Raw genomic sequence first — 27,234 nt, 5'->3', positions numbered from 1 at the left:
ATAATTTTTTAGCTTCAAGAATTTTCCTCTTAAAAAAAATTCCCTAATTAAAAAAATAATTTTTTTTCTTGACCTAAGAAACTTATTAAATTTCCCGATATAAAAACAAGCTCTGAAAATAACTCAACTCTGAAACATCCATCCCGAAGTAGAGTGCAGATCCTATACCTACATGGAACAAGGGTGCGATTCTCCGAGGAGAAAGTCCGTACCGTGGGGTATTGATCGCGTTTCCCATAATGGGGGTGGCAGAAGCATCAACCCCATGAACCTCGTTGTGTTACGCCATGGATTGAACTGACGAGCGAGCCGACCAGGCCACGCTAAGAGTAAAACGAGGATACTGTGAAGATCTAGAGGGAGGAAACCGGGTTGATATACACAGTAGGTACGGACACACAATATATCTACAAAATAGCACAGTATATATATATATATATATATATATATATAGAATCTAGCGAACCCTATGACACGGGGTTGGACTTTTGACCGAGCTATTCCGAGCTTTAATATATATCACATCGATATCGGATGCGCATGCCCGCAAAATCTTGTTTACATCGGTCGCACCTTCACTGGGGCCACGCACGCCGTACAGTATCGTTCGTTCTCCAGTTTATTTATTTATTTATTAGTCCAAGTAATTATTAATTAATTAATTCGAATTATTATTGATAAATAAGTCATTAATTTAGGGAAAATCAGGATCGGGACGAAGGAGGAACTGTTAATAATAATAATAATAATTAGAGAGGTCACACGCATCCAACGAACCCAGACAAAGAAGTGGGTGAACCAAAAACAGGAGCAGGCGCATTGTTTTCGAGGATCCACACAGGATTCGCACGGAAGTGTATTATTATTATTATTATTATTTTCAATTGTATTTGTATTTCTGGATCAACAGTGGACTCGACCGTAAGCGCACGAGGTTCTGAGCCGATGGCGGACGAAAAACCGACGATTGTTCGCTGTCATATCAGCTCGATTAATAAAGTCTAGCGACTGGGTGAGCTTTTTTTTTTATTAATATTGTTGTTTATTTTTTAATGTGATTTTAAAGTAAATTGTAAGGTTTCGGTTTTGAGATCGCTTGCAGAAGCCACTGACGAAAAAAGGTACTCGAGGAGTGTATTTGAAGGGAGTAATTATTATCCCCGCGGAGAAAAAACATAAACAAAAGCGAGGGAAAAATAGTAGGGGATGCTTAATATTACGCGGTGCCAATTTGAAAGACTGTAGCTTGGCTCGCGGTCACCCTCGGCAATTCTCTAGCGACGCGTGCAACCCCACGCGTTTTCACCCCCCTGCTAGACTCGTACGCGAATTCACCACGCGGTCGATCGATTTACAGCCTCTCTTTGTTCGCTATCTATTTATAATAGATTGAAAAAATTATTCTATCGATTATTGATTTGATAGCCTATTTTTTTTTTTTCAATTGGTGGATTAATTTTTTGATAGAAAAAATTTTTTTTTTTTTTAAATAAATTTTTCCATGAATTTAATTTTTAAAATAAATTTTTCTTTGAATTTAATTGGTGGATTAATTAGTTGAAATTTAAATTTTTTAATAGAAAAATTTTTAAAATAAATTTTTCTTTGAATTTAATTGTTGGATTAATTAGTTGAAATTTTAATTTTTTGATAGAAAAATTTATTTAAAAAAAAAAATTAATTTTTTTATGAATTTAAATTTTTTAAATAAATTTTTCTTTGAATTTAATTGTTGGAATTTTAATTTTTCGAAATTAAGATTGTATTTTATAAAATTATTGTTATTAAATAAAAAACTAGTTTTGATTTTTTTAAGTTTTAATTCAAAATTCTAAGTAAAATATTGAAGATACGAAAAAATAAGACCTTTTTTTATAAAGAATTCTACAAAAAAAGGTTCTTATTAATTTTTCTCTATCGCTTACTTTTTCCAGAATTTAAATTTAAAGTTAAAAAATAAAGTTATAAAATTTTACCCGTAGATTTAAAAAGTTTAAAGTGCCGATTTTGGCTAAAGTATATTAGAGATTTAAAAAAATTACAAGAAATATTTTTTTTAAACAATTTAATCTTTAATAAAAAAAATTTCTATCATTTTTACCGTAGCTCTCACTTATAGTAAAATACATTTAGAATTTTGAATATTAAAAATAATTATTTGAAAATGTATTTAGGATTATTATTTATTACTAATAATAGACAGTCAGATAACGAATATTAATCGATAAAGGATGAAACTAACTCTGAATGTAGGATTTAAAACGTTAATATTTAGTACAACCGAGCAGACAAAGGCATAAAAGCTTTCAGGGTTGATTAACATCCGTCTGGGGACGAAGTACACCTTCAATGCGCATTAGTCTTCAAATGCCTCTCGATCTCGATATCTTTGTGCTTTATATTATGCATATTTATAAATATAGAATCCACTGCAATTGTCGAAGAGTCTGAGTCTGAGTATGAGTGCGAGTATGAGGACGTCGCCGTAACTACAAAGGATTTAACCACAGTTTTTTATTTTCTTATACTACTATACCATACAGCCTGACTTTGTAGAAAATAATAAAGAGAAATGTTTTTTTTCGGGCAACCTTGCCAAAGCCCATGGCATTGAATCCATCATGCAGACGGAAGGAATCGAGAGGGGGCTCTGTATCGCTCTCTACCTTTATAGAGGGTGGATTTTGACCAGAGGGGATGAAAACCGACGCTCTTATGGCTAAAAGAGGGGATATCTCCCAGTATTCCCATTCTCGGAGGGTAGTTCGGCGTCATTCGCTCGCTTTTTCCCGTCTAAACTACCGATTTTGTCGTTAACGTTGTTGTGCTTCCCATTTTTTTACTGTAATTTTTTTCAGTTAATGTTTTGGTGCGTAATTTTTTTTTTTTTTCTATATTTATTTAAAATATTCGTTGTGTTTAATAAAAAATTTAAATAAAACGCGGCGTTGTTTTTACTACTGTTTACGGCGTCAAGTGAAAAAAAATAATAATAAGAATAATATTAGTGTAGAACTGTAAAAAGATCTGACGATAAAGACAGGATATGTACACGCATATCTAGTCACGCGATCGAGGAAGATCGCACTGAGCGTCGATTATGTTTTAGCTTGTAGACGCGACTCGTACGCGCTTAATCTTTTCGATTCACGCGATTAATTGTTGTTTGGATTGGGGATAATTTAACAAAGAATTACTTTTTATTATTAATGTAACGATGGTAAGTTTTTTTTTTTTTATTAGAACTATATAAAAATATTTATAGAAAATATTTTAAGGCCTATAAAATATTTAAACTATTTTTTTTCTGGTTGGATTGAATTTTTGAGTATTTAAATCACAAGTTAATTACTTGAGTGTTTAATTCTAGAAAAATTTTAAATAAAAATATATATGGCGGCTTGAATTTTGCATAATTGGTGTCAGGGACGTGTTGAAAGTTTTGAAATAATTTTCTAGTTTCAAAAATTATTTTCTTGAATCAAGTTAATTTTTTTTTCATTGAAAATATTATATATTTTCATTATAATTAATAAAATATTTTTTTATACGTATTTAATATACTTTTATAAATACATAACTAATAAATGACCTTGTATCTCATGAACCATTGACATTTTTAAAGATATAAGCTCATCCTGACATTACACTCATCAAGACCTTTCATTTGAGTACCTACATCATTTTTTCATATATTTATATATATTACATATATGTATATATGAAAAATATATCAAAAATGCATCTGGATACTCAAATGAAAGCTCTTGATGAGTGTAACATCATGATGAGCTTATATCTTTGAAAACGTCAATAATTAAGAAATGACCTTATATCTTGTGTATGATTGACATTTTTAAAGATATAAGCTTACTCCGACATTACACTCATCGAGACCTTTCATTTGAGTACCCACATCAATTTTTCATATATTTTTGATATTTATATATATATATATAAATATATCAAAAATGCATGTGGGTACTCAAATTAAAGCTCTTGATGAGTGTAACATCAAAATGAGTTTATATCTTTAAAAACGTCAACAGTTAAAAAAATAAAGTGCAATTTAACAAAAGTAATTATTTCATAAAGCAAAATTTTATTTATTTATAGTTCACAAGTCATGGAAGTCACATAGTGACTGCAAGGTTGCTAGTTTCTACTATTTAATTATCTCCGCTTAACTTCCTAATTATTAAATTGTTTCAAAATTTTCCTTTTTTAGAAAATCAAAATAAATTTGTTTCGCTCACCTAAAAGCCTATTTAGCTTCAATTATATAAATATTTTTTTTAAGCTTACATCTTAAAAAAAAAAAAGTGAAATTGGACATCTTACTAAAAAAAAATTCCAATCTTTCACAGAAAAAAAATTCTAAAACTTCAACAAAAACCTATCAAAAAATCACCAAGCAAATTCGCGAACCATTAAAAAGTTAACTGAAAGCTCGAACACCCCCTGAAATACCGGGAGTGTTCAAAAGTTACAGGTGGTCGCCACGCAGTCTGCGGAGTATTTATTTTGTCGGCTGTAGAGTTTTCGAGGTCTCCGACCGAGCTAGCTAATCGATTCACTTTACCATCACACACGGTCCGGGCCAGGACCGTGTCTGAAAGACCTATACAAACGCAAAACCTACAAGCGTGACCAATACAACCAGCACTTACCACCACCCAGACAAGGGTAGCAAGAGCGAGAAGAGCACAAACTACCCTCTATACCACTCCAGAATAGTACACATCACACATAGAACTACATAGCACATAGAACATCGCACATCCAGGTACAGCCTTTGAAAAGCGCCCCCTTAGTTCCGGTTCGGTGTTATTTTGACTTGCCGCGGCGCTGCGCTCGCAAGCTCCGCTGTATGAAAATACCGCACCTGTATAGTACCATACTGTGACTGTAGTCGAGTCCTGTGTAGTTCCTAGTAATAGTAATAGTACCTGGACTTCTCCCCCATGTGCCACCAACACATTCACTCTATCACACACACACACACCCTTTACTTGATCAATCTCGCTCTAAATTAATTAAGTTAATAATTATTAAAATTAGCAAGATTTATTTTAAAAATAGTCGCCAATTTTTTGACAAATTTTATTATTATTATTATTATTATTATTATTATTATTATTAGTGTATCCTTTGCAATTTGTTTACAACCCGGACATGGAGACCCGGCACAGATAAGAAGAAAGAGGAACGACCTAACCCAACCTCGACCTAGCCGGTGTGTTGTCAAGGCGAATAATTATTCAGTACTCGGTAGTGGTGTGTCACAATAATAGTACTAATACTCCGGCCCGTTTTTTAAATAAAAGACCAACATCTCTTTATCTTGTCACTTGCATCCATTAGCATTGCACGGTATAATAATTAAACTAGTCCTTTCATATAATCTAAGGCTCAGCTCGGGCGTGACGGGTCATGTGTCATTCTTTAAAGAGTCAGATATGAGTTAATTATCGAAGCTCGGGATAATGTCTGTATTATTATGATTGCAAGGGACAATTATCACTTGTTTTGTCTCTAGTCTTTTATTTGCAATGCTGGTTAATTAAGAGGAGTGAGTTGGAGGTAATAGAGGCAAGAGGGTGGAGGGTAATATTATTTATTCTGTGGAAATAAAGAGGTCAAATTTGTATCCAGTCAGCAGTAATTTTTTGTTAAAGGATTGTTTCTAAAAGTGATCTAGTTTTTTTCTCGGGAATTTTTATTAAAGATTTCTTGTGGGAGGATTTTTATGCAAGTGTTGGATTTATTTTGAAATTTATGGGATTTGTGGTTGTTAGTTTGATTTTAGGTGGATGTGATTGATAGATTGATGAGTTTTTTTAAGGGACTTGTTTTGTTCAGTTGGGGAAAATTCGGTAAGTTTATTATGGGGAAAAAAAATTTTTTTAAGATTTTAAATTACTATTATGTGGTTTGAAGGAATTTTTTGGATGAAATTTTATATTGTCATAAAATTTTGAATTATTTTAGAAGTTTAAAAAATTTATAAAATTTTTAAGAGTTTATTATCAAGATCCAAAGATTTTATAAGAGTTAGACTGAAAAAAAATTAATTAGATTGAAAAAAAGAAAATTTTGAGCCTAGATAGAAGGATTTTTTGATATTTAATAAGTTTTATTCATTGTTAATAAATGATTTTTAACATAGGATTTAATAAATATTCATTAACAGTTAATAAATTATTTATTAAATACGATTTATTAATTTTAATAAATATTTGTTAACAGTTAATAAGTAATTTATCAAGTACAATTTATTAACTGTTAATAAATATTTATTAATCGTCAATAAATATTTGTTAACTGTTAACAAATATTTATTTAAAATAAAAAGCAAAAATAGCAATTTTCTTTTTGACACTTTTTAAAACTCTACAGCTGGAAAACATGATAATAATTCAATTCACTAAATAAATTAACGTTTTTAATATTTAAAAATATAAAAGATAATTATGAGCTGTGATAGAATTTGGTATTTTACAATAAACGTTATTTTAATGTAATATAATTAATGCAAATAATTTATTAAGATGATTTTTGTTTATAAGCAATCTTCACATCATATGACATTGCAAGCGAATTAATTTCACTCAAAAATATTTATTAACTGCTAATAAATATTTGTTGACTATTAATAAATCCTTATAAACTTTTAATAAATGTACTTTTCTCCCAAATAAATATTTATTGAATTTTAAAAATATTTATTAAAATTTAATAATTCGCGTGCCTGAAGGTTAAAGGACTTATAACAATTTATGCGCCCTTTTACCTTTGCAAAGGTAAAAGGGCGCTGTTTTTTTATTGCCAATCCAGTAGTAGATACATTCTACGCTTAAAATTGAAAAAAAAAAATTGCAAAGGTAAAAGGGCGTGTGTCTTTAATTATACGCCCTTTTACTTTTAAGAATTCGAAATTTTGGTGATCTAAAGGTGAAAGGGCGTATAATTTTTTTTCGGCCAGTTTACAAAAGAACATATTCGTAATTTAAAAATGTAAAAAAAAAAACTTTCTGTGGTAGTAGCGGCGTAAAACCTCAACTATACAACTTTTTAAAGTTAAAAAAGAAAATATATCCAAAAAACAATAAATTACGCGTGATTATTTTCTTGCTTTTTATTTTAAGAAATAGTTATTATAAAATTTGGATCCTGGATTATTGATCATGATGAAACAACTGTTGTGTGAACGGCACCAGTAGTTACCCAAGCGTCACAAAAAAAATGTTGACTTTTTCATAGATTTCACTCAACCGGAAGTTGAAAAATTAATAATCGTCAACTTAAATTCAACAAAACATTAACAAAAACTATTTTTCTCCTCGACGGAGGCGGAAAGCGGCATTTTTGTTTAGCGCAGCGAGAGGAAAATTGACGCTTTCCGCCCGGAGGGAAGAAAAAAATTTGTGCCGTTTGGGTATATTCAATAGGGCGATTAAAGCGGGAAATTTCTAAATATTTTAATGTTCTCTGTCATTGTGATTTTTTTTTATTACTTAATTTTTATGTAATTTATTTTTGATTGATTTATTTTCTATTTGTTTATATCAAACTTTGTATATGAGGCTGTTATTTGAGTATAACTTGTCTTGTGAAACTATTATTGACCATTTGGTATAAAAAATACAATTTTTTTTTATACGCTTTTTTACCTTTAAGTAGTACTTTTCTTAAAGGTGAAAGGGCGTATGTCTTGAGATACGCCCTTTCAGCTTTAGGATACCAACTTTTTTTTTTTTTCACAGATTTTTACGTTTCAGACAATTTCAAACCGAATGGCAAAAAAAAATTTTTTATACGCCCTTTCAGCACAAATCTCTATTAACCCTTAGCTATAAGTCCTTTTACCTTTAAGCACGCGAATTGTCTTCAAATAAATTAAATTATTAATAGTTAATAAATCCTTCAATCAGTGTAGCAAAAACATTTTGGCAAATTTCACAATCTTGGATCAAGCGGAAAAATTTAAGAACTAAAAAATTGTTTTTTATTCAAATAAATTTTACTTCATTCAAGATTTTTTAAAAATAATTTTCTCACCTCCGGGCGGAAAGCGTCAATTTTCCTCCCGCTGCGCTAAACGAAAATGCCGCTTTCCGCCTCCGTCGAGGAGAAAAATAGTATACACACCACGGGCAGTAAATAAGAAAGCCTCAGATCACATGTTTATTGACCTCGGCTTCGCCTCGGACAACAATTACATGTGATCTGAGACATTTCTTATTTTACTGCCCTAGATGTGTAATATACTATTTCTTGGTCTAAAATTTTGGCTTTTGAAGTTAATTTTTTTCTATCAGTTTCATAATTTTAAAAATTTTTAGTATTATTCTTTTGTTATTTATTTATTTAAAAAGGTTATAATAAAGTTATTTATATTTTATTAGTAATCAAGCTGTCAAAATGACTGAAAGTAATTAATTTACCGTATCAAGGAATTATATTAACAGGTGACATAAATCCACCTAAATATGTTGATAGATATATAAACCGCGACTGCATTTACTGAAGTACATATATATACACGTATGTATAAATGGGTTAAGGCTCGTGTATAATACCGCGATGAGCCGATGAGCTAAATATAATGCGATAGGCAGCAGTAACTAGGAGGCGGCTAGAATAGAAGGGCCGCTACCAGGCGTCGACGTCGTTCAGTGTCCAGTTAACTTAAGTTGATGCCGCGACGCCGGTCAACTATCTTTTCCCGACCAATTAAATTCATTTTTCGCTTTACCCATATCTTATCCATATGTAATACATATCTTATACGTATGTAATTTATATCTACAAGTTTCAGAAGCTTTTATACATATGTGTCAAGTAGACTAGACAAACTTTGACGTTCATATATATATATAAGTTCGAGGATCAAGTTAACGTGTTACTCTTCTACTAAGTATCTATAGATTCAGATCTTGACATATTGAGTGTCTAGTGTCATAAATCGATTGACGGTATCTTGAGACCGGCTAAAGTTTATTCAAGACGATGATAATCTTCATTTAATGCAAGCTTTACGTCTTAATCTTGTATTTTTTATACACTGATAGAAGGATTTATTTGTATTAAAAAAATATTTGTTAATAGTTAACAAATCATTTATTAGAGACCATTTTTTAGTATCAAACAAATATTTCTTAGTATTTAAAATGATTTGTTTGTATTTAATATATCAGATATTCATTTATTAAATATTAATAAATCTTTTTAAATACTAAGAAATATTCGTTAAGGACTAAAAAGTGGTCTCTAATAAATGATTTGTTAAATATTAACAAATATTTTTAACTATAAACAAATCCTTCTATCAGTGTACTCTTATAAAAGATTAAGTTGGTTCAAAAGAAAATTCTTGAAGTAAGACAATAATTTTTAAGACTTTGATCATCTTTAATTGAGTAGAAATTTTTTTAAACAACGTATAATTAATATAATTACTACAAAAAAATAATAATAAGGCGAAAAATTAATTTTGTCAAAACAAAAAATGAATTCAGATAAATTCTGTTATTAAAAATAAATTCAAATTAATTCTGTTATAACAGAATAAGCTAAGTAATAGTAAAGAAATAATTTTGTTATAACAACAAGCACATGGAGAGAATTGAATAGTAAAAATGATCATGAAGTTATTGTAGATTTTTTTTAAATTTAACTCGATAGGAATTAATACTACCTAGGTTATTAAATAAACAATCTCTATTAAAGCATCTACTAACCCTATCATTTTATTTATAATTATTTATATTAATAACAGCTGTCTAATTTTATTTTACAAAATATTTATAAACATCATCAAAATTATAAACATTATTATTTAATATTAAAATTGTTTACCAGAATTAACTCATTAAATTTAAAATTTACAATTGTTAATTTTACTATAAATTTTATTATCTCGAAAAAGATATTTATCGTAGGAATAATTGAGAGATGGTAACAGTTACCATCACAAACTGATAATAGTTATCATCTAAGCTAATTTAAATTTCATATAAAAAATCATTATCCTAAATAGTAATTGTTACCATCCTCAATAATAACTACTACAATTAAAACTAAAAATATTAGGCTACTTTATGATAGAAAGTTCTATTAAATGATTATTAATTCTAATTACAAAATTATAAAACTAATTATTTCAACACTGGACAAATTTTACTACTATCGTAGATAATTAATAATAAAAATTTCGTATTGAAGATTAAATCATGAAGATGAATTAAATCAATTAATCATTTCATGATTAAATCATGAAATCATGAAGATGATTGAAGATTAAATAATGTCATTGAAATTATTGATTTTAAATTTAAATGAAATTGATTGACAAATTATTAAAATAAACGATAATTCCAGATAAACGGAGACCTACTGATCCAAAGGAGATGCAACGGTGTCCTTACCTGCACGAGATGAAGGAGCGTCTGCTCTCGCAGCCGACCCCAACCGACAGCCTGGACATGGAACGACTGGATGGTGGCACCCCTGTTAAAGAAGCCAACCTCCACACAGAGTACCCAGCACAAACGAATCCCGGAGTGATCCCTGACCCCCCCGAAATGCCGCCCGACACCTTGATTGGCACCGTCGTCAAGGTAAATGATCCCGAGGTAATGATCGCACCAATCCTTCCTGCAGCACTACTTTTTTTTATATTTTTTTTTTTATCTAAATTCTTCAAACGCTCATCAAATAAACCTAGTCACTTTTTTATTTGATTTTTAAATTAAAATTTTTTTATTGTCGCCTAAAAATTTCTCGCCTCTAATCAGTGCTCTGTTTTTGCAGCTCAACTCAGATGGCTATGGATCACATACGTCTCCGGCCCACGCGAGGCAACCTCTTGTACCTCAGGGTTCGATGAATCCTCCGTTATGCCTTACACCGACACATTCTAGTTATGGCAGGAATTTCCCTAAGAATGCTAAGTGAGTTCCTAATTCATTCTAAGTATAATATTGTCTAATTGTGTTTATATTTTTATTTTGCTTTGGAGTGGTAGATTTTATGATAATTTTTATTAGATAAATTATTATAAAAAAAAAAAAAAAACCTAAATAAGAAAAGTTAAAGTGTAGAATTTTAAAGGAAACTATCAGTGCAGATTTTTTAAATTATTTTCTTGACAATTATTTTATTTTATTTATTATTATTTTATTTTGTTATTTTATTTATTATTATTATTATTATTATTATTATTATTTATTTATTTATTTATCCATTTATTTATTAAAAAAAAATAATTAAAAATTATCTGATGTTTTTTTACTTCAAATTTCAAATTTTTTAGAAAAATTTTCATTTTTTTTTATTCTAAATAATGAAACATGAAAAATTGGTTAATTTCATAATATATTAATCGATAAAAATGATAATTAAATTTTTTTTAAGTTTATTAATAAAAAGAAATAAAGAATAAATTAATAAATAATAAATAAAAGAAATAATAATTTAAAAAAAAATTTTTTTTAAATGTCAATTTTTTGATAAGAAAAAATTTTGCAAAAAATGATCAAATAAAATAATTGGCAAAATTTTTGTTATAATTGAAGGCTTTAGAACTAGCTGAAAAACTTATATTAAAATTTTTGCGAATTTTCACAATTATTATCTAAAATAATTTTAAGAAATTTTCCCAAAATTTAACTTTCCAAATTGAGTTAAAAATAAAAACAAAAAAGTGACCTTAAAACTAAAAAATTACGCAAAAAATTCATCGAACTTTTTAAAACAAAATTTTTTAGGTAAAAAAAAATAATTTAAATTAAAATACAAGTTAAAAATCCAAAAATCTCAATGGCATTCAAAGCTCAAAATGATCTTATAAAAAAAATTCAAAGTAAAAAAACTAAATTTTCTAAGCCATTTATTCTCTGGCTCGCAGCCAACCTTTGAAATATAAATGAGCAGTCTTTATAATTATCCCCGAGAAATCTCTCCCTTAAAAATCTCCAACTCGTCCAATTAAAAATCCTCAATCTGAACTGTTATTCCAAGTAAGCTTAATTGCGACAATTAACGCAACAAAACACAGTGCGCCTCATTGAAAAGTTCAAAAAATCAAGAGAACCTTTGTATTAGTTCCTCGAGCTTGACTAGCGGCAGCACTCGCTCCAATTCGCGCTTTTGACTCACGACTCTCTATCAAAATCAATACTCGTGCGTAGACAGAACCTGCGTTAATTATTGATAAATTATCAGCCTAACGATCGTCCCAAACTAAAAAAAAAAAACAAAAATGTCAAAATTCTTTCTAAAGCAAACCTAAAAAAATTGTTAAAAACCAAAAAAAAAAATAACAACAGTTGCCGGAAACGCCCGAGAGATTTGGTTAAAATCAAGTGGAAAAAGAGGAAAGCTGATAGAATTTAGTACTCTCGAGTAAGGTCAGTGACCCCCGTTGGTATCGAGCGGGTCAGTGGGTCGAGTCCTCTCCCTCTATCCAGAGTTGGATCCTCTGTTCATCTCCCGCCATCCCAATTCTATCCAGAAATTCCCTCTAACAATTCAAATGTCTATTATTGTTTGAATGACTGTCCTCACAAGCTCGCCCCAAGCTCTCGATCCTCATTCAAACTTAAATCTTCTCACTTAGACCCTCAACTCCTAAAATTCCCTCCCAAATCTTGGATCAAAATCCGTCGCAATAAATTTTCGTGGATAAACTCAAAAAAAAATATGAAAAGCCGGAAAAAAAAATTCGCGCTTGCTCAACATTTGTACGATGATAAAAGGGGGGTAGATGGTTGCGCGGGCGCAAGAAGCTGCTGCCCGGGAAGAGGCTACCCAGGCGAACCCTCAGTCTCCGGGATGCTGAGGGCGGTGGATCGTGATTCCACCTCTAGATCAGCTTATCCCACTTGAAATTAAGTCGCGAGTGCCCTTTTAATTTTTTTTTTCCTCAATATTGATACTAATAATACATTTGGCCTTTTAAATTTTTATTTTTCCGTCTGTCGGTCCATTTTTCCCTCTTTTGGTTCGCCAAATTTTTTTTTAAGTTCCAAACAGTCGTACGATTGTCAAAAATATTTATTAAAGTTCATTAAAATTTATTGGGTTGGTAATTTTATGTTAAATAATTTTTGTTTGTTTTTTTTTGCTCAAAAATTTTGTCGTATAAAAAAATAATTATCTAAAGTGTGACCTACTTTAAAGTTTCTTTGTCTGGAGCAACAGTTTGTAATTAATATCGATTAAAACTGTCTACAAAACAAATTAAAATGTTTCTTTGTTAAGAACAACGAAAAATTGGAATTTTTTTTGGTAAAATTTGGGCTGGGTCCGCGAAATTACGTTCACCAAAATGGCGGCTCGGGCTGACGCCCACTGACAATCGTACTGGCTATTTCCCGCGATTTTCTGCTCGGTTTAATTATTTTTTATTTAAAATTTTGATGATATTTTGATTTAAATTCAATTATTTTGATCTTTAATCAATTGATTTATTGGAAGGAAGAAAATATTAACAGACGGTTAATAAAATATTGATCTTAAGTAATTAATAGTAATAAAAAAATATAGAGGAAAAATTAGTGTTGTGTAAAAATGGTGGGCGGTGGTGATTGCAAAGTGGCGACGGTTGAAGTGGAAGCCGCGGCTGTGAATGACAATACGGCAACTTTGCCCTCGAATCGACCGTTAAATCCTCAAGGTGGTGGGGCCGGTCCACCTTCAAATACCACCCAAGACAACGCTGAGAAGAACAACGCCGCGAACAAAGAAATGGAGCTCAAGAACGTCCGTTCTACGCCCTCAAAACAGTAAGCTCGAGCTTTTTTTACTCCCGAAGATTTTTTTATAAATATTTTTCATCTGTTAGGAAGCATTTATTTACGCGAAAAAAAATGTGATGAGAAAATGAGGAAACAGGATGCATCGGTTTGTATGTGGGGAGGTGTGATGAAATGACGATGACAAAAAAAAAATATTCTTGATCCAGACGAGGGTTGTTCACGTATGCGTATATTATGCTGGAGATGAAAGCTGTCTCGAGCTTTTGATACAAAAGACCTTTTTTTTTAGTCGCGGATAAAAATACGTGGTGGGATGAAAAATTTTTTTAAAGACAAAAATTGATTTTTTTTATTTTGAAAAACTATTTTTATATTTTTTTTTTTTATTTTTTTGGTCGAGAATTTTAAAAAGTACGAGTAGATTTTTTAAAAATTTTTTTATTGAATTTTTAATGACAAAAATTGGTTTTTTTTATTTTGAAAAATTATTTTTAATTTTTAGGTAGAAAATTTTAAAAAGTTCGAGTAGATTTTTTAAAAAATTTTTAACGACAAAAATTGGTTTTTTTATTTTGAAAAATTTTTTTTTTAATTTTTATGTAGAGAATTTTAAAATCTACGAGTGGATTTTTTTATTATTGTCTATTTAATTAAAAATAATTTTTAATGAAAATATTTACTAATTATTTACTTTGAAAAAAATAGTTAATTTTGTAAATAAGTTCTTGTGAAAATTTTTTTACAAGCAGTAAAAAAATATTGAGAACTGCAAAAAATTAATATTGAAAAAAAAAAAGTATGACCCGTTAAATTAATTGCCATAAATCCAGTTTTGAGATCGTCAACCGTAATAGGATAAAAAACAAGTTCTCGAATTTCACTCCCAAGACGCAATAGACATGACACTTGAATGCATCACCATTCGACAGTCAGTCGTCTCGCGTTTCTCTTAATAACGACGTGTGTCAATCGCGATATATATTTATTAGTATAATATAATCCAATATATCATATCATATCCTTTTATTACATGTAAAATAAAATATAATACGACCGACTTTAACTTACATAAATTTAAATAAAAGAAAGCTCACATAATTTCCATTAAATAATTTTTTAATAAATAAATAAATTAAATTAAATACAAAAATAAAATTTGAACAAATTAAAGTGTTGATTAATTAATAAAAAATTTAATTAAAAATGAATGAAAATTTTTGGTGGTATTAAAATTGAGTTATTAGTTGATTTTTTTGGAAAAAAATAAATTTGGTGTTGATTTTAATTAAAAAAAAAAAAAAATGCAATAAACGGAATACAATATGAACTATTAGAAAACGACGTAGAAGAGAAATAATGACAGTAGAGGGGAGTAGAGTGAGATTGGAGCGAGAGTTGAAAGTAGGTAGTACTCTAGAGTATAGAGTATATGATACTAGTCGTGGTACGCCGTGATATCGACCGGCTAGCTTCGGCCTGGACCGTTCGGAGTCTGTGCCATGCACTACTGTTTCCACTTAGATTACGTATAGTACTACACACTTGTATATATCTATATGTATGTATTATGTGAGCAAAACAGAATAGTAGCCATGTACTCTGTACTCTATCCACTGCATAGGTAGATGCAATATCACACAAGAGGCAAAAAATCTAAATTCGAGTGGACTAGACTCTCTACTCGGTAAAAACTCGCTGACTCACCTAATGACGATCTCACTCGATCTAAGACAAACTATTTTTTGCTTTTGTTTCGATTCTTTATGTTTACTTTGTCTTGTATTAAATGATTATTAAGAAGTGAGACTTGTAATTTATTTAATGGAGTTATTTTGTACTGTCGGACTTTATATTAGACTTACTACTGAAAATTAGGAGTTAGATGAGACAAATTTTTTGTTTTTAAGTTGATAAATTAGTTAATTAATTGTTTATTTATTTAATTTTGTCAATATTTATTTTTATCAAATTTATTGATTTCTTGAAATTTTAATTTTAAATTACTAAAAATTGGAGCGAATAATTAAAAAAAAAAGACTTTTTTTAATTTGAAATTTAAAAAAAATTTGAAAAAAATTAAGCTTTAATTATTAATTTAAAATATTTTGAATAAAATAAAATTTAATTTTTAAAAAATCCAAAATTACAAAATAAAAAAATTTATTACTCAAATTGATAAAAAAAGAAAAATAATAAAACTTTAAAAATTACATCAGAAAATTTTAATAAAAAAATATCTAAGGCAAATTAGGAGTTAGATGAGGCAAAATTTTAGTTTTTAAGTTGATGAATTATTTAATTTTTTTTATTTATTTAATTTTGTCAATATTTGTTTTTTAATGTTTATTTTCATCAAATTTATTAATTAAAAATTTTAGTTATAAAATATTTGATTTCTTGAAATTTTAATTTTAAATTACTAAAAATTGGAGCGAATAATTTAAAAAAAGACAAATTTTTTAAATTTTAAATTAAAAAAAAATTTGTTTAGAAATATTAAGTTTTAATTATTAATTGAAAATATTTTGAATAAAATAAAATTTAATTTTTAAAATATTCAAAATTACAAAATAAAAAGATTTTTTAATAAAATTGACAAAAAAAGAAAAATAATAAAATTTTAAAAATTAGATAAAAAAATTTTAATAAAAAAATATCTTAGACAAATTTTTTGAGATAAATTATAAATTTAAAAAAAATTAATAAATAATTCTTAAACTTAAATTATCTTAAGTAAAACTTGATTAAACTTCTAATCGATAAAACTTCTAAAATATTTCTAACTTTCACAATTAAAGTCTTGAGACAAAAAACAATTCATTAATTAATTGTAAATCGAAAACACATAATTAGAAGTAAAATTATAACGAAGACGAGGTAAAATAAATTGTAACTAGTTGTAATTGTACTAGATACAATTAGTGAGGCGGCAATTAGCAGTAAGGCCCGTTAAACCCCGAGGATTAATTCACTCTCGAGTGTCAGCCAGCAAGTGTCTTCTCAATCTCTATTTGCTAAGTCTAACTAGTTACAGAACTATAAAAGAGCTCGAGAGTCTTTTGTTGTCCTAAAAATAAACGTACATTGTTCAAAAAGTTTCAACCATCCTGAATCGATTGATAAAGAGCTTAGGTTTTGTTATTATTATTATTAATATTTATTTTCGGTCTTTTGTCTATAATATACCGGGATAAAGTTTCAAACTCCCGACTCGTTATTGGATTCCTGATATAGGGCTTATCGAAAACTGATAACTGATAATAACAATAACGATAACTGATACCGGGATTATTTATCAATTTTAATGAAGATTTATTAATTGGAGCTGGAAGGCTGTGTTAATGAGAAAAGTTCGAATTTGTTAGTGTAATTTGATGGCTCGGAAAAAGGGACTAGAGTCGGTATGAATATAAATTTATGCAAGCAATACGCTCTAATTAATTATTGCGCATAATAATTACGAATGAGGCTGGAAAATAAAAGAGGGATTGCAGGTCATCGAGCACCGGTGAACTTTCGAGCTTGTATTATATTTATTTTAACTAGTTTGAGAGTCATTTTTATTCGATTTAATATTTATCGAATGGAGAAATTTTTTAGGTTGATATTTTGAGGTCGATAGTTCGTTGAAAGTTTTGTGAATAATTAAAGTGATTTATTATTTCCGAATATGATTTCGGCGTGATTAGTTTCATGAAACTTTTTAATTAGAGCACAAAATAAAACATGAAGTTTTTTAAGTAATTACAAATTTAAAAAAGATTTTTTTCTCTTGTAAATTATTTTTAAAAATTTTAATTTTTTTTTTTTTTTTAATCAAGCAGAAAAGATTTTTGAATTAAGTAAAATTTACTTGAACTAAAGAAAAAATTTTTAATCAATTTTTTAGTTAAATTAAAGAAAATAAAATTCTTTAAAATCAATTTTCTAGTTCATGATTTTTTTTCTTAAAATTTTAATTATTTACAGACAATTTTTTTCAAAAAAATTCATATTTTTTTTTAATTTTAAGTGTTAAAAATTTTCTATTAAGTTTTTTACACAAAGCAGCAGATGCATTATTTATTTATTTATTTAAATTACTTTGATGACTACTAAATTAGAAGAAAAATTATTTTTAAAAAATTGCACTTGTAGTATTTCAAGTTTTCTACATATGAAATTTTTTTTTTATTTTTTTTAAAGATTTTTTCATTAAAAAAAAAAATTTTTTTAATTTTCAAATGTCGGCTAACTTAATTTTCATCCAAATGGCAAACATATACAATGGTAGTTTATTTAAAAGACACTTAAGAGATTAAGTATTTAATTTATGTAGTAATTATAATTTAGACAAGAAGAAGAAAAAGAATAAGTTATAGGGGCACTAGCCCTTATTTAATACAAATAGATTCAACATTAAAATATGAATATTTAAAAAAATAGCTCAAGATATAAATAATAATATTAACAATATAAATTATATAATTTATATAAATTATATAAATCATATAATTAAATATATTAATAAAATTTGCAGTTATGTAATTTTTGAAAATTTGGAAGTAATTTTAAAAATAATTTTAAAAATTCTATAGAAAGAGTTTTTAAAAATTTTCAAGTGTAATTTTTTATATAATTTTTGCAAAATCTCCTTTTCCATTTTTGTAATTTTCATATATAATTTTTTTTTGTGTAATTAATAATATTTACTAAAAATTTATCTTCAATATTTTTCGAGGCCAAAAGAATAATCAGATATTTATTATTGTTCTGAGTGTTTAAACTTCCACAAAATTCGACCTAAAAAAAAAATAGTTCAAGTCATAACAATAGTCTAAAAATACTCTGTACAAACAATAGAAATGGCCTGATTACAAAAAAAAAACAAAAGTTCTATTAACCATGCTTTGAAACAAAATTAAAAGCCTCAAAGTCGTGGAAAAAATAAAAAAACAAATAGGTTAATTTAAATAATTGAAAGCTCCAGCAATCAATTTATTGATTAAGAATTGAGTAAATAAAATAATTAAACAGCCAGGACTAAAAAGGCAGCAATAGGTTAACAGTGGTATTGATTGAAGACACCTACTTATTATTTATTATAAAAAATATTTAAGTAGAGGTAGAAGTGCGAGAAAAGGATCCAAGGTTACAGCCACCTCTGCAACTCATGTCAGGAAATATCATGACATAATTATCGAGTAAGCGTACGAGTATTGAATGCGAGTACAAACTAGTACATTTGTACCGGTTCGAAACTTTACTTTTATGAATATATATATGTATGTTGTATATAATGCACGTGGTTTTATTTGCGAGAAAAGTTATGAGAAGAATAACACTCAGTCTAGATATAACCCAGCCCGCGAACAGTCGCGCTTATTCCAAACACTAAAATCCCGAATAACTAAATAACTAAATATAAATAGATATTATGCGTTTTTTCGCATACATATTTCAAAATAATATTCACAATATTTACAATCCGAGTCAGTTAACACTCCGCAATCATGAACTAAGAGTCGTGATAACTATTGTTGGCTAATACGAGTTACGAGTTATAATAAGAGAAAAATTTGTTTTTATTTATATGTTTAATGAGAAAGTTTCTTGATTTATCGGCGTGGAGGCTGAAGGACGCGGACCACGCTTCTTTTTTTTTTTTTTATCATAATATTTATTATATTATTGATAATATTTATTTGTAGTTGCATTTAAATCGGATTAAAATTAATAACGAGTTGAAAAAAAAATTTAATATGGAAACTGAAATTATGCCCTTTGTGGAAAATGACAGCGGGAATGGTACGAAAATTTTGCCGGTGAGAAACAGTAGAATTCGTAATATGGAATCTAAACGGTAAGATTATTTTTTTTTAGAAAATTATTAACACAATTTTATTACATTTGATGGATTGGCTCTAAAATTTATGAAATTAAAAATTTTTTAGTACATTTTCTGCTAAATATTAACTAAAATGGTTACTGGTATTATAAGAAAAAATAAAATTACACACAAAAAACAAATTTCTCGCGCTAAGAAAATTTTGAGGAAGTCAAAAGTTATTTTGGAGCAAGAAAAAATTTTCTTGGAAATTTTCTCAAGAAACTTTGACTTCATTTGAGAAATTTTAGATCTTCCTTAATATTTTCTTGAGCCAAGAAAATTTACACCTCAGTCAAGAATTTTTTTTTTAACTTCCCCCTGAGAAAAATTGAAAATTTTTTAAAATTCGGGAAGTTATTCAGTCTTCATTGGGGATTATTTTACTATAGTCGAATAATTTTTAACTATTTTATTATTATTAAATAATTAAAAGATCTTTAGTATTTAAGGTCAATAATTACAGCATTATTCGTGCCTTAATATAATTATTGATTTAAAATTTAATAAAATATATTTAAAGTAGTTTAATTAAGCCCATATTAATTTCTTATTTTATTACCTTACTAGATTTCAAATATTTTAATTTTGTTTTTATTAATAATTGTGAAAATTATAAATTTCTGTTCATATTTTAATAAAAAGTGTCCTTAAAGAATAATCATTACGTAATTTATCGATAATTTTCTTTTAATTACAAATATTTTTTGAATATACATCATGAAAAAAATTAATTTGATTCAAGAAGAAAATTCTTGAAGCAAAAAAATCATTTTAAAGAGTTTAATCGTTTTGAATTAAGACGAAAAATTTTTGAATTAAGTAAAATTGACTTAAGTTAAGAAAAATTTCTTAATTCAAGAATTTTCATAATTAATTCAAGACAATTAAATTCTTCAGTGATTTTTTGGGTTTAAAAATTTTTCTTTTCAATTAAGTTAATTTTTTTTCTCTTCAGTGTAGGCTTTATTATCCATAAGTACCTTCACAGTTTCAAATTAAAACTAATTTTTAAAATTATGCACTTAATTTAATTAAATAAAATTTTATTATTGCGTAATTAATTGAGTATTGTTTTTAAATGATTTAAGGAAAAATTTCTAATGTGAAAAATTTATTAAAAGAAAAAATATGTAAAATAAACAAGAGAATTAACGATTAAGATAAAAATACGTAGAGAGTCTATAAATTAAAGAAAATAAATTTTTTTTATTTCAGAACGTCACTCTTCATAATAATGAGCTTTATTTACGCAAAACTCCTGGTAGTAGTATGTGTAGCATACGTAATAAGCGAAGTAGTAACCCACAAGCTGCCGTTGTACTACTTCGAGGGTTTTTTCGCGTACATGTACGGAATGAGTATCCTTTTCTTGCTCTACGTCTTTTGTTTCCTTCTGCAAGAAAGCGCCTGTTGCTCGAGGGGTGCAGAAACTCCACCCCCGCCCCCGAAGCCACCCAAGCCCCCCAAGGAGCCTAAGGACAAGAAGAACAAAAAGGACAAGAAAGATAACAAAAAAGATACTAAGAAAGACACTAAGAACAAAAAAGATTTTCAGGCAAGTTTTTACTTTATTCTTTTTTCAAAAAATATCATTCAAGCTTTTATTCTACTTACTTTAGTAGAGTTTATTTGCATTTCCTCTGGCTAATATTTTCATATATCCCGCTGCGTGACTCAGATTTTCAAGAATTTTAAATAAATTATATTGATGATGTAAGCTACTTTTAAGCTGCTTAAAATAAGTACTTTGTTGAAGTAGGAGTATTCAATGTTTACTTTGCTAAATGATTTTTAAAATACGAAAAAAATTAAATGATTATTTTCGATTGAACTTTTTTGAAAGTTTTTAATTCAACAATCTTGTTTCTTTTTTTTATTTATTTTTTTTTTTGGGCAAAAAAAATTGAAAATTTTACTTAAAAAAATTTTTTTTATTTCAAATTATTGATCATAAAAATTTATGAAAATAAATTTGTCAAAGCTAATAATGTTAGCAATAATGTTGCCCATATTTCAAATAATTGTTAAAATTTATCTACATAAGTTTAATAGACACTAAAAAAATGTAACTAAACAATAATTCTACAATTTTTAACTATAATCAACAGGATGCTAGTGATGTAGAAGCTGGAGTATCTACTCGCGTGTCCCGTAAGCGCAAAACTTCACAAAATGACCACAGCCACGGCAGTTTCTTCCTTAGAATTGGCGCAATCGGTAACAAAAATTCAATTTCTGCACCCTTATAAAAACCCTCAAAAGTAAAAACTACATAAATAAATAAATCAATAAATGAATAAATAAAAAATATTCCAGCATTCGGACTTGGCACCATGGTCTACAATGGACTAGAATTCGGTCAATTCTTCGAGATACCCCCAACTTCAACGTGTTTCCAGATCTTGCATGGCGTGAACCCTCTCCTACAGATGGTCTTTACTTTCATGCAAATGTACTTCATCTTCATGAACTCACGGGTAAATTTTCAAGCAATTATCAATTATCAATTATTAGTCTCACTAAAACGCTGAAATTAATTACAGCTGAACATCCATCGCTTCAAAGTTATCGCACGGTTTGGATTAATGCACGTTGTCGCAACAAATCTCTGCGTTTGGGTAAAGACACTTGTCTTTGAAAGCTTGAAGGAAATCACCCAGAACAACCTAAGATACAGCAAACCCGACCTCGGAATAATCGGTAATTAATATTTAAGGAGATCCACGCGAAGTAGTCAAATTTTTAAAACTTCCTGAAAATTTGTAAATTCAATCTACGTAGCCTAATAATTAATAAAAAAATTAAAAAAACAGCAGGTTTCCGGGATATTTAATCAAATAATTAGGTTCAAAAATTGTAATTTTTACAAGTAGGTAAATGGAGATTCCACCAGCCGTGTATTTGGTTAAGAATTTAATACAATTAACGATTTAAAAAAAATTTTATTTTCATTGAATTTTATTGAAAAAATAATAAGCTAAAGATTAAAACAATAAAAAAGTAGTTTTTCGAACGTATTACGGAGATATTTTATATTTTTTATGAAAAATCACAAGAAACTTGCGTTCTTTAAAGTCTTGTATTTGACTTGGCAACACCGCTTGTGCAGTTACTCAACGCATAAGTAACGCGGTTTTTTAAATGCTAGAAGATGTTAGTCATTTTAGTTAGACAGTAAACATAAATAAATTTTAAGGTTAGGGACACTCTTTTGGTGTTGTCAAGTGTATACCGGTAATTCAGAGCGCTATATTTTTTATCAGTCAATTAAATATTAATAATTATTTAATAAGTAAATTTTTCGGAAATTTCCTCAAGAATGTTATTAATTTCTTTAAAAATTAATTTTAAGATAACAAAAGTATTTCTACGTATTATTTTTTATAGACATTCTTTACACTAGGAGCATACTTGGATCTCCTTAATCATTCTAAAAATTACGAATTATGAATAAAAAAAAATATCGATTTCAAAAATCTTTCAGAGAGCATCCGACAACACTCACTGGCCCACGCTGGACTGATCTTGGGTAACGAACCACGAGACATAGCGCAAATGCGCCTAGCACCCTCAACTCTAACTTCAAACGCAGCCACAAAAGTCCTGGGCTCACTAGCGACAACTACGCGCCGTTTAATCCGAACAACCCCATCATCAATAAACCGATACGCCAGATCAACAGCGCGATCAGTAGCTCGAGCGATAACCCAGGGCACTACATCAACCCTAGCCACGTTTACCTCGAGCAGCACGACTCCTCAGTTCACAACTTCCTCTACAACATCAACCACCCCCTCTACTACAACCACCACTACAACTCCCTCCACCACAACAATGTTCCCCACTACACCTTCTTCAACATCAACTTCAACACCCACTTCAACTTCAACTTCAACTTCAACTTCAACCTCCCTACCAACATTATCAACAATATTCGACGCGCTAACAACCGCAAAGGAGAACGCAACAACAACCTTAAGCAGCTCAACATCAACAATGTCGCCACCAGCGCCAACTTCAACGCCGCTATCAACCTACGCTTCAATGATGTGGGACTTTGGCGAGCCGACTTCATCAGGACTGGCCAACAAGGGACTTCCCCAGCTGCTAGATGTCGTTAACCAAACCAACGGAACGAGCATCTGGACCCCGACGTACGCATTTTACCAAAGCGCTCCTTTGAACGAGAACGCTTGCGGACGGGTCAACATAATGGGAACGATCGTCGATGATGCAGCGCCCTACTTGTACCCTTTTATCATTGAATACAGCCTGGTAGGCGCTGCAGTGATCTATGTAATGTGGAAGCACATTGGACGGCACCCTCGCTGGCCCCACCAAGCAGAAGCAGACTTAGAGCGACGTTTGGAAGCCATGTTGTCAAGACGCGCCGTCGCATTGGCCCACGCTGGACACGGTCGCGTGGATTGCGTAGGAGCCAGCAAGGGTCTCTTCGTAGGACTGTTCCTATTAGTAGGAAGCCTGATTTGCTTGATCCTGTTCTTCGTTCTGATCCAGCAGCCTTCTTTCGGGCTGCTCGCGATTTACCTCGCGGACGCTTCTCACTGCGTGGTAATGGCGTTCTCCATTATCGCGATAATCATCGGGTTCATACGCGTCCAGAGCCTGAAGTTCAAGGCCGAAGAACAGAGCGACCTTAATGATATTCTGCTACGTGTTTCTGGATTTGGATTGTTTCTCTACGCGGTTTTTAGCGTGATTGCCGGATCTTTGGCAGCGTTTACTCATGAGCCGAATTTGTTAGTCATGGTCACTGGATTGCTGGCAATAGTCCAGGTGGTACTGCAGATGCTCTTTATTGCCGATGTGTCTCGCAGGCGTGTTCATTTACCGGAACACGATCGCAGCAAGCCCGGAAGACAGGTTGTCACCTTTTTGCTGATTTGCAACGTTACAATGTGGGTTATTTACACCTTTGAGACGCAGAAAGTTGTCGCCAATCCGGTTCAGCTTGACTTTTATGGATCACTTGCGTGGATTATGGTACAAAGGGTCACTATGCCGCTTTGTATATTCCACAGGTTCCACAGCGCTGTTACGCTTGCTGAAATCTGGAAGACCAGCTACAAAGCGCGCTTGGAGTAAGAATTTTTTGTTGGTTAGCTTTTTGTGAAAGCTTATTTTACCTAAAAAGGGGATTAAATTCGATGGACGAATTAAAATCTTATAGGGTTTTTTTTTGTTGGGAGTTTATTAGCATTTTTTGTTGCCAAAACTAACCGGATTTTTATACTTTTATACCTTCATATCCTGTTTTTTAAGCATCGGGAATTGGAGGGGGCATTGGCGCGTGACACTACCTTGTTTTTGGATTCGGTTATAAATCCGTAACTAAATTTCCGATGCTTTTTAATTAGAATAATGGTATTATTATTTCGTTTTAGTTATTTATTTTTGTATAATGTAATTAATTAAATTATAATAAATAAACGAGTACTTGATATTGAAGAACAAATAATGGGATCATTTTATAATTTATAAAAATGCTTTAAGCAAGTGGAAAAATAAAAAAACGTATAATACGTTTGTTGCGTATTTGTAAAGTACAAAATTGTTTATAATTATATTTAATATAGTTTACAATTGGCGAGAATTTATTCCTTTTTATTGTAAGGAAAATTCGAGGGTTTTTTTAAAACGTGGATCATTGTACTGATGATTTTTGAGGGAAAATATTATCGCGGGATAAAGAGGTTAAAATTAAATTTTGACCGAGGGAAATCGCTCGGAAACGAAGTTTAAGTAAAAATGAAATAAATATTAATTAAAAATAATGATAGATATCATTAGATAATAGACTTTAAAATAAATATGGCGAATGAGTAGACCCATTCCTATGATTAGATGAAAGTTTTATCGCTAAAAGTCATCGAGTCATCGAACAAAATAAAAAATATAAATCAATGAAGATATTATATAGATGAATTAGTGATTGTTCTACGTGTTCGCAATTCATTTTTAATTAAAAAACATTTACATTTAAAGTATGTACTTAGCTTCGCGTTCATTGTAATTGTTCAAACGCTGTCAACTCATGATATTCAGCCGTGTAAAGAGTCTTTAAAATGATAACGACGAGGATCAAAATGAAGAATTTTATTATTGGGAGAGTGAAATTGTTGGCACAGAAAAAAAATTTCTTGACTGGAAAACAAAATTCTTGGCTCAAGAAAATTTTCGGGTGCCTGAAGGAAGACCGAAGTTGTCTTGGCCGAAGTAAAAAGTTTTCTTAAAATTCTATTTTTGGTGGAAGTCATTTTTTCTTAATTCAAATTATCATCAATACTTGATACAATAAATTTTTATATTTGATCAAGATTTTTAGATACTTTAGGGAAGCAGCGCAACCTATTTCAGCTGAGAAAAAAATTTTCTCACCTTGAGAAAATTTTTCTTGAGAATATTTGATGCCCATTTTATATTATTTTAGCGTGCAATTAGATATTAAATGAAAAAAAATGATTCAATATTATTTGATCTTCCCATTTGACATTTTAATCAATAAAAATATTAATGAAGATTTACTTCTATCTTTATATTTAATTTTTTGGAGCAAGAGAGAAATTTTCTCAAGACAAAAAATTTACTTCTATCAAAAACTAAATTTTTTTGAGCTTCGAGACTGAATTTTCTCAAAACAACAAGATTTTCTTGACTTAAATAAATTTTCTTGGATCAAGATAAATATTTCTTAAAGCAAAAAAATTAATTTTGTTGGAATAAGTGAAATTTCTTGAGTCAAAAAAAAATTTTTTTTTCGCTCAAGAAAATAATTAGGAAGAAAAATAAGTGAACCGTTTTTTCTGTGTGAAAGTTGGAATCCTGTTGAATAAATAATTTTCATTTTGATGTTGTTGGTTATCATTTTAGAAAAAAAATTTTGTACACGGTAATATACATACATATATTATACAAAAGAAAATATTTAAATGACCCAAAATTACACAACTGATATTACTATGAAAATAGATAACATAAAATTATAAATAAATTAAAGACTTGACTTTATAAAAAAAAAAAATTGATTGATAAAAAAAAATGTTCTAAACATTGTAAATAACTCGAACTGAAACGCAGAGTGTCTGTGAGAATTAATTACTTTAATTATTTGAACAACTTCATTGTAATTATTTAGTTCTTGTTCAAATTTATTTTTTATATAAATAAAAATTCTCACTTACGCTCTGTAATTAATAATTTTTAGCGGGAATTTAAGTGAGTTTGTGATATTACAAATTCCGTAGATTCTTGTCCTTGACCAACGCAAAAACAAAAAGGGGTTGAGTCCATATATTTAACCATAAAATTAATTAATTAATTATTGTATTATTATTGAATAAAAATTCATCTAGAATTAAACAAGGCACTGCCAACAGGACCAACTCCTAGTGAAATACTGAGTACCGGACAAAATTTATTTAAAATAAAAATTAATATTAAATAAACTATACACGAAAAATCATTTTAAACTATTGATTATAAATTATGAATTATTAATTAAATATATATATTATATATATATGAATAAAATGTAACCCTCCATTATAAACCTAGTCCTTAAATACTCACTATCCCTTGCCA

General features: G+C 29.2%; 1 protein-coding gene and 1 long non-coding RNA gene across 6 annotated transcripts in view; one reads left to right on the top strand and one right to left on the bottom strand.

Moving 5' to 3' along the window:
* LOC123267302 overlaps positions 1 to 27,234 on the bottom strand; it is a 142,568-nt gene that overhangs the window by 91,776 nt on the left and 23,558 nt on the right. The gene's annotated exons all lie outside the window — the stretch shown is intronic.
* Positions 575 to 25,753, top strand: LOC123267291 (proton channel OtopLc). 5 transcript variants are annotated; one of them, XM_044731844.1, is made up of 8 exons: positions 575 to 1,012; positions 10,384 to 10,637; positions 10,816 to 10,955; positions 20,848 to 21,187; positions 21,741 to 21,849; positions 21,949 to 22,109; positions 22,176 to 22,332; positions 23,117 to 25,753. In XM_044731844.1, the coding sequence occupies exons 2-8, from the start codon at positions 10,413 to 10,415 to the stop codon at positions 24,736 to 24,738; spliced, it is 2,754 nt and encodes a 917-aa protein (XP_044587779.1). In that variant the 5' UTR covers positions 575 to 1,012; positions 10,384 to 10,412; the 3' UTR covers positions 24,739 to 25,753. The 5 variants fall into 5 exon arrangements, with proteins under 5 accessions (XP_044587779.1, XP_044587780.1, XP_044587778.1 ...); XM_044731845.1 differs by lacking the exon at positions 575 to 1,012 and adding an exon at positions 3,090 to 3,220; XM_044731843.1 differs by lacking the exon at positions 575 to 1,012 and having other exon boundaries at positions 10,384 to 10,622.

Source organism: Cotesia glomerata, linkage group LG6, assembly GCF_020080835.1.
Source record: "Cotesia glomerata isolate CgM1 linkage group LG6, MPM_Cglom_v2.3, whole genome shotgun sequence".
NCBI lineage: Eukaryota > Metazoa > Arthropoda > Insecta > Hymenoptera > Braconidae > Cotesia > Cotesia glomerata.
Note: the sequence above shows the minus strand (reverse complement) of the source record. Positions and strands in the feature narration are given on the sequence as shown.